General features: G+C 44.9%; 1 protein-coding gene across 1 annotated transcript in view; it reads right to left on the bottom strand.

The window, feature by feature from the left end:
• Positions 1-9,764: 9,764 nt before the first annotated feature.
• ZNF831 (zinc finger protein 831) overlaps positions 9,765-11,742 on the bottom strand; it is a 60,384-nt gene continuing 58,406 nt past the window's right edge. Inside the window, exons 4-5 of the mRNA XM_003787848.1 lie at positions 11,360-11,520; positions 9,765-10,601 (exon numbers count right to left, since the gene is read on the bottom strand). Of these exons, the coding sequence (XP_003787896.1) occupies positions 9,765-10,601; positions 11,360-11,520 (998 nt within the window). The remainder of the gene's footprint in view (positions 10,602-11,359; positions 11,521-11,742) is intronic.

Here is an 11,742-nt window from a genome sequence, read left to right as displayed (position 1 = left end):
AATTTAAAACCAGAAAACGATAATAAGACTAACACATTCAGCCCCATGCAGTTATTTTCTCCAAATCACTTGTTTTTAGCACAAAAGGGATAACTACTTGTGATGTATTTTTCCATTATTTTCTTTGTGCAGGAGGTTTTTAAATTAATTTATTCTCTTTCTGCATCAGGTTGTCTTATAATTGAAGATGTGAAGTGTTTGTCTTCCAAAGGCTTTCTGGTGATGTCTTTTTTGCTGTTAACATCTTCTCTGTCTATGCCTGTAATCCCTGCCAAATTGCCCACGAAACAGCAACTCAAGTGCATAAATTATAAGACCACATAGGCACTGGGCACATCTATTTGAGTCTAGATGTCTTAGGAGAGAAGTTTTCACTTTGCAAAACAAACATAATCAAACCTTGATTAACTAGAACATTTGGGAGATAGGCGGTCTGGATAATTTGATTTTCTGGGTAATTTCTAGTTAACCAAAACTCCATCGATATTTTCAAACCCTGATGCAGAAAATCTTTATAAAATATGTTTTTCTTCTCCCCACTCTTAGTAGGGAAAGTTGAACATAATGGAAAATTTTGGAGGCACAATAATCATGTCATGGCAAAAACACTGGGCTTAAGGGCTGATGCCCTTGGTGGCAGTCACTGCTTTGCCTCTGATTCAAGCCAGGGCAAAAATCCTCCAGCTCTCAGTTGCCCCTAACAGGAAGAAGATGCAAGTTGGTGAACAGAATTGACTCCACCTTGTGCCCAGCGTCAGTGTTCATTTTGTTGCCATGAGTTTGTAGAGAGTTGGGTTGCAAAATCCTTTCCTTCCATCTGTAAATATTTCCTTAACGTCTCCTCAGTGTTCGAGTGTGTACAGTAAGGGTTAAGCTAGAAGCCACACACTCACCTGGCTTTCCTATGGTCCTTTCTATCACGGTGGAATGGAAGGTGGGGAAGAAATGAGATTTGAGGTTAGTGGAAATCACCAGCAGATTTCTACTGTGTATAGCAGGCGTCCTCAAACTACGGCCCGTGGGCCACATGCAGCCTGCCTAGGATATTTATCCGGCCCACCGGGTGTTTTTGCCGCCGCTGCCTGTCCTGCTTAGCAGCCGACTCATCCCAGGGCCTGCAGTCCCACCCTCCAAGGGCCTGAGGGATAGTGAACTGGTCGCCTGTTTAAAAAGTTTGAGGACCCCTAATGTATAACTAGAACAGTGTTCTTCAACTTTCTACATCTCATGGCACACTTGAACCTATAGTTAAACTTCCACGGCACACTTAAATTATGTTGATCAAAAAAAAACAAAAAAAGAGTTAGGGCAGGGCATGGTGGCTCAGGCCTGCAATCCCAGCACTCTGGGAGGCCCAGGTGGGTGGATTGCCTAAGCTCATGGGTTTGAGACCAGACTGAGCAAGATCGAGACTCCTGCCTCTAAAACTAGCTGGTCATTGTGGCAGGTGCCTAGAGTCCCAGCTACTCAAGAGGCTGAGCCAAGAGAATCACTCGAGCCCAAGAGTTTGAGGTTGCTGTGAGCCATGAGGCCACAGCACTCTACCCAAGACAATAAAATGAGACTGTCTCAAAAATAAAAAAAATTAAATAAAAAATTTAAAAAGAGTTAAAAATATATACTTACTGTGCTTTGAACTTCTTTCAAGAATAATTTCATTAATGATTTTTACAAGTGTTTGCAGGACGCCTAAGATCCTCTCAGGGCACACCGGCTGAAAACACTGCTCCAGGAACATGTCCTGATGCAACAGAGAAACCTCCTCGAGGGCGTGACGGAGACACTGGTCTAGACTGTGGGCCCCGGATTCTGCTTCTGGTCCTGCCAAGGCCCGTCTCTCACCCTGCTCTGGTTCTTATAATCAACATGAGGAGTGGGCTTTTGTGGGGTCTCCAAACCACTGCAAACAGACCTCTGTGATGGGGGCTTCTCAACCCAGGGCTACTGGCATCTGACTGGATGCTTCCTTGTTCCTGGAGCTGCCCAGGCTGTGAGTTGTGGCTGCAGAGCAGCTCCCGGGCCTCAACCTGCAGATGCCAGGATCGCCTCACCCAGGCTGTGAAATGAAAGTTCCTTTCCAGCATCCCCTGGGTGGTAAGCTTACCCATTATGAGCACTACAGCCTCAAATGGTGATCTCTTAACCTTTCCTGAAAAAAAAAAAGAGAGAGAGAAAGAAAAAATCTGGGAATAAGCATATGAAGCATAAAATATTTGATGGTTTCTCTCAAGGAAGATAGGTCTGGAGTAATGTCCACCTGGGTTTCTTGGCTACTAGGGGATCTAGGAGGCATTTACTCCCGTGTGTGGAGGTACCCACAAGTTCACCTGCTAGCAAAAGTAGCCCCGAGTTACCGTGCTCCTTGACACCAGGGCTGCCAGCAGGGTAAAAAAATTATAAGCACAAGACTAGGGAGACATGATCGTGCAGCCTCTTCTGCCTCCCGTGAGAACTGAGCAGAGGAGATGGATCTCAATGCATTTAGGACGATTTTTTCTCTAATGTGAAAAAGAAAAGAAAAAAATATTTATTTGCATAAAATGTTTTGAATTGGAATAAAGATGCACTTTCTAATTTTTTTTTTTTTTTGAGATGGAGTCTCACTCAGTCACCCTGGGTAGAGTGTCACAGTTCACAGCAACCTCCGTTTCATGGACCCAGGCGATTCTCCTGACTCAGCCTCCCGAGTGACTGAGACTACAAGCACCCACCACAATGTCCAGCTAGTTTTTGCTTTCTTAGTAGAGACGGGGTCTTGCTCTTACTCAAGCTGGTTGCAAACTCCTGAGCTGAGGCAATCCACCCACCCCGCATCCAGGATACTAGGATTATAGCTGTGAGCCACCTCACCCGGCCAAGATATACTTTCTAACACCCCTTTCCCTTTCTCCACCCTCAGCAACCCTGGTGTTAAGTTGTTTGTATATCTGTCTGCCAGATTCATGAACTGACACTCCCCACTGCCCCAAACAAGAGCTTCGTGATCCTGTATTTTCGCTCCTGTGTCCTCACGTGTCAGCTACAGACTCAGGCGTTTAGCAAGTATTAGTTGAACGAACACACCAAGTAATGGGAAATGGTTGAGGAATCCTGAAATGGGTGAACACAGAGTTCTCGAGACGCCTTTGTTGATCTCTGAAACTGAGATGAATCTTCCTGAGGAAAGACATGGAGCTATATGATTTAGCTTAATCTTTTTCCCGCCCCTAACTCCCAGTGAGCCACTTCCACTTGTTTATCTAGAAACATGCATTAACGCAAGGCATTGTCCAGCATCTAAGACCACAGAGACAAAAAGAGTCCACAGGCCTTGGCCCAAAGGTGATATCTTCAGGCCCAGGGTCTGGCTGTGGCACCCCCCTAGCTCGTTGGCCCTACTCCACTCAGTACTTTAGTTTACCAAGAGGAGGACTTTTTGAGTAGATCTGTAATGTATCTTGTGTGTGCCCCTGGGTGCACAAGGAGGCTTCCCTAGAGCAAATAAATCTAACCAGAGTTCTAGCATTTGTGGTCCACCCATCAGACAAAACACGACTGACTATCTGGGCTCTCATTTATAATAGAGCCTGGAGGCCTCAATTCTGCTGAGTTATAGACCCTGCTACACGCAACACCCATGCGGAAGGCACCAGATCTCTGTGGCCAGAGATAGGCTGGCTCACCCCATCCCAGACGCTGCGGATACAAAACCACTGGTTCCCCACTGGGACCCATTCACTTGTATACTTCCACAGAAAAATAGTTCCGTGGACTAATCCCAGGATGTTCAGTCAATTGTAAAGGCCATTGAATTTGCCTCTGGCAGAAAATAGAAAGGAAACTGAAAATAGTTGTATGTCACAGTTGGGGACAACAGTCCCTGACACCAGCAAGCAAGCCTCTCTGCATTCACAACCCAAAGTACAACACACTGTCCCCAAGTAGGAGACTTGAAAGGTGCTCTGCACGGTTGTCAGCTCAGCCAAATCCATTTGCTTCACATCTAGGAGCCTGGAAGCAGGTCTTTGAGCAGAGTTGGTGCGAATGCTGGGCTCTGGCTTGAATCCCTGACTGTGCCAGCCTGTGTATCATTTTGTACTCACCAGCCAACATAAAACACCAAAACAAAAACACAAATGTACACAACAAAACATCACGTGATTATTCCTTTGGGTGTGGAAGATGCAATAATCCTTTGATTAGAAATGTTAATTATTCAACTGTGAAGCTGAACTGAAGAAACTTATCTGATAAACCTACAGCTGGCCTTGTGGTCATCAGTTCTAGTGTCTTGGAGAAAAAATGAGGACAGAACTATGCTTAACAGGAACTAGGGTGTCTAGAGAAGCTAACAGCACAGGTGCCTTTAGATAAGATAAACATTTCCCCAAGTGTACTGGGCATACTACTGGCATGAAGTAGTATGAAGATGGTGGTATGAAGATGTTTAAGGGGGTACATGGATAAACAAATTTTATTGTATATATTAGAATATATATATAACTAGAAAATTCAACTCGAGATTTCACATATATTGCATAAGACAATAATTGCTTCCTTAACATAGAGAAGATTTAAATAAAAGTATATGTATATGACAAAAAGCATTAAAATGTTTCTCAAATGACTGGAGTTTAAAACTAATAAGTTAATTTATTACTGTAAGGGTTTGAGAGTTTGAGGGAAAGCTATCAACAGCCACCAATTAGCATTTCTGATTCTCTCCATATCCCCATTCCCACTTTTTCTTCCAATACATTGGGCCCCATTGACTTCAAGTGTCATAGAAAAATAATACTGTGTTGGGCCAAAAACTAAGCCTACTTTTTCTCGTCAGCTTCATTAAGGAGGTATAATGTTGATTAAAGGATGTTTTCTCTGTTAATGAATAATATTAACTATCCAAGAAGCGTCAATTCCAAGGGGAAAAGGTCTGGAGTTTTGCGCTGTGGATGGTGCCCTCATGTGGCTTCAAAGTTTAGCTACATTTCAGAATTTAAAAACACATTCCTAAGTTACCAGCTATAAGACATGGCGGATTATGACAAAGAAGACACATGGGAAGGGCCATGGCACAAGAAAACGTGACAGTCTAGAACAGTCTGTACTGTTACACCATCCTTTTATTGAGTAGCGCGGGATGCCAGTATGGCGGACAGAGCGTCCCCTCAACTGATTAGAAATTTTCTGACGTTCAGTTCACGCCGGATGTTGTTCATGGTGGTTTGGGCTTAAAAATGTTAACAAGTCACAGAAGACATTTTTGTTTTGTTTTATTTTTATCAAAACAAAATAATTTAACCATATAAAGAAGGAAATAATTTTCAACAAACAACCAAGAAGCGAATCGCTTCCCTGATTATGGACGGTCAACACAGTTGTCCTGAACAGTTGACTGCACACACAAAATACTGAGTCATCCTCTAGGGCTCCAAGTGGCAGTAGCTGACGATTTTCTCTGGCTCCTATTCTTCCTGTGGGGAAGTAATGTGCTCAAATGTCTCTATACTTCTTCAGAGCAAATTATGTCTATTACTACGTGAATACAGAGCCTAGGGGAGAAGATTCAGACAGGGTGGAAATCTAGCACGCGGGATTTTCTACGTCCTGACACCTGTATTTAATGAGTCCTGGAACATAAAGAGAGGAAATTGTGCTTGAGTATAGAGAAATACAGCGTTTCAAAAGCCAAAGTGTCCTCCTCACACAAACTATGGGAATAACAACTGAAGTGGGGAAAAATACACAAGCCCTGCTTGCTCCAGTGGTAGAAATACGATCGCCCGTGGAGCCAGGCAGGCCATTTTCTCCTCACCATATTAAATTAAGTCTGGGGAGTTGAGCAGCAGCACATTCCAATAATGATGACAGTTTCCATAACTATAAAAACCTGCTGCACCAGGCAAATTTTGTGCAAAATGCAAATTTCTATGCTGGGGAAAAAAAAATGAATAATGTGATCATTCTTAGTAATGAATGTAAATGCGGGGAAATACTTCTTGGCATTAGACTCAAATCGTCTGTCTTTCATGCCAAAGACTGTGGCCACAATGCACTTTTGCCAGGCTACTCTCCCAACCTCAGCTTAGAAGAGAGACTTTTCAGGAGAGACAGTGCAACTGGCCCTGGTCACCCCTCATGCTATTGGCATTGTCTCGCTTAGAATTCAGAGATACCTTCCTCCATCTGGTTTATCTCTCGGCAAAAAAACTATAGGTTCTCCTGGTTACTATGAGGCGTGAAGCAAAGGCGTGTTAGCTTTGTCTAGATTCGGGGGTGTCCAACCTTCTTTTTCCCCCTCTGCCAAACACTGGCAGAAGAGTTGTCTGGGGCCTCATGTTAAATACACAAACACTAACGTAAGCTGATGAACAACAACAACAAAAAAAGTCCATGCATATTTTTTGTGATATCCGACACCACAGATAAGCAAAGTAAGTCCTCATGAAACCAGGATGTGGCCCCACAGTGTGCAAGTTGGACATCCCTGGAGAATCTCAGAAGTTAACACCTATAGGAGGAATGAGCTGATCTTCATCACCGAGCCCCACGATGAGGATGAGTCAGGCTGTCCCCTACACACCTCGGACTTTAAGGGTCATTGAACAGTGTAAGTGATCAGGAAGGAGGTAAAACCCCTCCCCAGTACATGTTTGCCAGGGAGATCTGGCTGGGTGCAGGTGCAGTGGGAGAGAGGGACCTGGAGGTAAATTTAGAGCATCATGAGCTGTGGTCCTTTGCCTCAGTCCATGCCAGCATCCCCGGAGCGCTCTTCCATGGAGGAAGCTGAGGTATCAGTTGGTTAAGATGCTTACCCAAAGATAGGATAACATTAACAGCACTGGGGAAAGAAGGGAGTCTCTGATCTTTAAACTCTGGTTTACCTTGTCCTAAAATAAATTTGTTTCCCCTAACCATCATGCATTATACACCTGTAGAGTGAAAAACTGCAGGACCAATTATCAGTCGATAATACCAACGTTTTATTTTCAGTAGCCCAAACTGAGTTCTAGTTGCTATGTTACCCATAAAATGTATCCCTACAACTGCACTTCGCTTTAAGAAAACCCATAGAAAAATTAAGATTTACAAGATCAGATATTATTCCTTGCTTTATAAAAAGGATTCTTCATTTAAAAAAAAAAAAAGCTTTACCTTAGATTGCATTGCAAATAGCCAACTCTAATAGTCATGCAAATTACATTTTCAATTTAAGAAGAAAGAATCCATCCAAGTGTAACTTTTCACAAATTCATGTTGCTGTAAAGGGATCCTTGTAAACATTGGCTGCTACTAGCTAAATTACCATCTGAGGCCGGAGAGTTTGGCCACCTGCTCACCTCTGTAAGAGACAGGAGGGGCTAAGGGGATGGAGTCAACACTCCATCGTACTTGCCCTCAGCTGGGCCATGGGGACCAGCAATGGCAGCTCACAGAGTGACAGGGCTTCCATCACCATCCTGAGGTTGGTCCTATTTGGAGCTCTGACTTACAGGTCAAGCTCCAGTGGTCCAGCTGACACTTCGGCAGAAAGGAAGGATCTAGAAGATAGTTTGTTTTGTTTTTCCTTTTGGCTGGCACCCCCCGTGACAAAGCAGCCAGTTAAGCCTACAGATGTTATTTCCCACTCACATGGTAATGATCTGTTTATTCTTTCAACTTTTGAATTATGAGCCAATATTTATGAACTGGATGATTGCACCCCCAAATCTGGAACTCTTGGAAAAAAAATAGATGGCATTTCCCTGAGCTCCTTCCTTCACACCAATAATTGGCTGAAGGTGCTTGAGTTTCAGTTCCCTGTCGTCCCCACCCAAACTTCCCGTGTGCGAGACCCCTGAGGCACTGGCCCTCCCCTATCTCCAACCCCCCCAAGTCCACATCGGTAAAGGGAAGGGGGACTTCGCTACCATTCACTCTCACAAAGAACTGGAGCCCATGTTGCTCAAATCTCTCATTGTCGTTTGGGGAAACTGAGGTGCAGAGAGGACCTCAGCTGAGATTTCCCAGCTGAAGATGGAGTCAGGACTTCACTGTCTCCTGCCCAGCCTTAGACCGACCTCCCTGCACTGCCTCCCTTGCTAGAGTGACAGGGGTTGCTCAGAAGGCCAAATAATCCCCCATCAACTTTCTTTGCCTCCTTTCCTATGTGTTTCTTGGCTAGGCCTAAAATCCCTTGGATACTGAGGCCAGCAAGTGACACAACGACAGACTCACGCTCAGTAACCAGGTCACTGGTCTCACACTGAAGTTTTCTACAAAAAACACCCAAATTGGGAAATTCACATGAAGATACTTGAAATTTGACCCTATTTCCTCATGGGCAAGGACTCACTGAAGTGTGTTCTTGTGTGTGAGAGGCTTTGTCTCACTGCCTTGCCTTTAAAGTAGAGGATGTCATACGAACATCATTTCATCAAAGTCAAGCCAAAAGAGCTTGCCTAGAAGTTTCAGATTGTACAAAATCATACCAAAAGCAAGTATAAAATTTTATTGAAATGCAGCAGTGTAAACCTCTGTAGGTTTTTCCTCTCCCATTTAAGGAGCAGGAGAGGAAGGCAGTAAGTCTGAGGCTTTGCTCACTAGCTCGGCTGACGTACGTCTGCTATCTTCTTCTGCACAGGGGCGCGCTGGCTTGGAATACCGGAGGATTTGATCTGTGCTGTTCTGACTTGCACAATACAGAGGCTGATTTAATTTGACAGCAAAGTAACACCAAGCCCCCAAAATAAAATTACTGAGATGTAAAACAGCGTCAAAACTCCAATTAGTTTTGTATCCTTGAAGCTTCTGGAGGAAATCTAAAAAGCTCCCGTCAGGATGAGCAGGCATCAGTTTAAGCTGCACCGATTACTAAAATGTAACCCTCTAATTGAAATTGCTCAGAGCACAATATGACAAAGAGAATCAGAGGAAAATAAGTGAATTTTCCCCCTCAAAAAAAATGACTCATTCCTGAGACACTGTTCTATTAACTTTTCACACAACGTTCTTTTGCAAGAGCTAGAAAAACCAGTGGGGTCTCAGAGGTCTCAACAGAAAAGGCACCAGGCACAAGAGCACTGGGGGCTTCTGTCACTTGACCACAAATGAACACTGACCATTTGTGCAACATTGAAAAATAATCAGCATTTCACCAGACCATAGGCATAGGAGAAAGTATATTTACAATCTCCACTAGGGAGGAGATTTGCTCCAACCAAACTTCAGTTTTTGAATGCATCTGAATTTTGTTTCCAGAATGAACAGAAATGTCTCGATGCCCAATTCACATCCCCATCCCTTTCTCAGGCCACTCCAATTTTCCCAAGCACGCTCGCCACCTCAGCTCACTAATGAGGGGAATCAGTTGCCTCGCTTCTGTGACATCCTCTGGCCATAAACATGTCCATGGTGGCATCCTCTAGCTGTAAACATGTCCATGGTGGCTCTCTTGTTTCCTGCCATTTTACTGGAGGGAGGCAGTGGGAGGCTGGCACAGAGGAGAAGACTGGGCATCAGGGCCTCGTCACTGCCTACACAAAACATTCTTAGACCTGGCTGCATGGCCACCTCTGCCATGTGAACAAGTGAACACAAGCAGCATGTGCCCAGGGGACCTGGGGAAGAGTGTGGCTGAGCAGGGCTCTGGAGCTGGTTGGAGTTGGCTTGGAAGAACCTCAGAATGGCTTGCATAATCTGCAGGTGTTCCATAAACAGAGCTTACATCTTCTGCCATCCTGATGACATTCACCTGTGAAGCATCAACGGTCGTGGGCCACAGACACCACCTTTCTCAGGAAGTTTCATATTTCTATAACCAGTCGGTCCTCATCATCGCTGCTGGCATCACTGAACTCCACACAAGTTTGCTTTCTCATGCCTTCCAAACTCTTCTTCTTAACAGATTTAGAAGGGGCTTCGGGGCTTTCTGTGGGCTGCCTTGGCTGAGGAGGATCTACAGAACCCTTCGGAATGATTGGTCCAGACAGTTGACACTTCTCACCATCACTTCCTAAAGGGGGACAGGGGGTGGCCATTTCTCCACATCCAGACTGGACCCTGGAAGGAAAAAATAGCTTATGTCTCCCTTCTTCTTGGTGTGAACTACTTGAACTTGGTCCTGAAGCTGCTATTTCAAGATGAGATTTTCCAGTTGACCCTGATGGAACAGAACCTGAAATATTTTGTGCAGCTGAAAGAGTCCCTGGCAAAAGGGCCTGTGATGTGCCTTCTGCCATGGCTTTGCTGCCTGGGGAGCTTTGTGCTCGAGTCTCCCCTGCAGCCCAGCTGTGTTCTCGTGGCTCTGCACTGTGAATTCCTACCGTGGCTGCGGGGCCTGCCTTTGCCTCCAGAGATATACACATGGCAGCACTGTCCTGGTGGGAGAAAGGGCCTTTGGACCCACAGGCAGAAGGCTCTGGAGCATCTGAGAAAAGGCATCGTTCAGGATCTGCTGAGACTTGATCCTGGGAGGACAGTGGCAGAGTCTCCAGCAATCCAGCGTCAAGACCTTTGCTCTGGGGTGCGGTGTTGTTGTTAGCCACTGCCAAGCCTGTGTCAGGTGGCGGGGGTGATCCTGACCCAGCGGCAGTGTTGTGAGGAGAACAGTCACCACGCTCACGGGCAGATGGAGAAACAGTCTGCTACAAAGAGTAAAGGAAAAGAAATGGGAGGGAAGGTTAATTGGTACAAAGAAAAGTGTGGCCAGAAGCGTGGTCTTCAATGATAGCAAGGCCTGAGGTCCTAATGATTCTTTACCAAGCATGAACTTCAATGCAGTGCCCTCAATAAGTTCCCATTAATCACTAATTGGTGCTTTAACTTGAATAAAGCTCCTTATTGGTACAAAATGGGTTACTGAGATTCTAGGTGTTTTTATCTGGCTTTGTTAAAAACAAAACAGCTCCATTATCGAATTAGTTCTGAGTTCCATTATCGAACTAGTTCTGAGCTTCCTAAGTCACCGGTGCTAATGCAATGGATGTACTGTTTTATATACTGTGTATTGAAGTTTTTTTCCAGATTAGCAATTTTCAAAAATGTGGTCTGGATAAGTATTCTAGTGGTCTGCAACCTGCAGGCGGGCCCACAGTCTGCCTGGGGGGTGGTTCATGTTGCAGTGTGGTCAGGAGGCATCTCTACTCAGGTGTGAATTAATAACATATTCAGGATTTTTAATAAATCATCAGACATCATCCCAGTGGTTTCACAACCAAAGTTGTGAAAGTCGCCCATTTTTCAATGCAGCTATTTGTTTCTTTAACGGGGTTTTTGTGCTAGAAAGCGTCATGGGTGATCCAAGCAAGCTTTGCCGCACTAGACGTCAATAACACGAACAAGGCAAACTCTGAATCTAGACAGCAAATAGGTAGAGATAGCTCAAAACTGCAGTTCCCACCTTCACAGTTAATTTGTCTATTTCCCTGACAGTCCTTGAACTTGCGTTTGGAGAGAAGGGTCCTGAGATCTGTCTGCAGTCATCTTCCTTCTTCCCTTTGTTCTCACAACACAGGGACGATTCTGAAGTGGCACAAGGTGGCTCGTCTTGTGGATTTAGACCTGAAAGAGCAGAGGCATGTTTGTATACATGCGGAACGGTGAGATTAGCAGGGCAATTTCCCAGGAGGCTGTTCATGTCTCCACCACCACCTTCGAGCTCACTAACCTCATCCCACACCACGACCACCTCCGAGCTCACTAACCCTCATCCCAAACCACGACCACCTCCGAGCTCACTAACCTCATCCCACACCACGACCACCTCCGAGCTCACTAACCTCA

Source organism: Otolemur garnettii, unplaced genomic scaffold (genome assembly GCF_000181295.1).
Source record: "Otolemur garnettii isolate 467f Iridium unplaced genomic scaffold, OtoGar3 scaffold00023, whole genome shotgun sequence".
In the NCBI taxonomy this organism is placed as follows: domain Eukaryota; kingdom Metazoa; phylum Chordata; class Mammalia; order Primates; family Galagidae; genus Otolemur; species Otolemur garnettii.
This window is presented reverse-complemented; position numbering and strand designations above follow the sequence as displayed.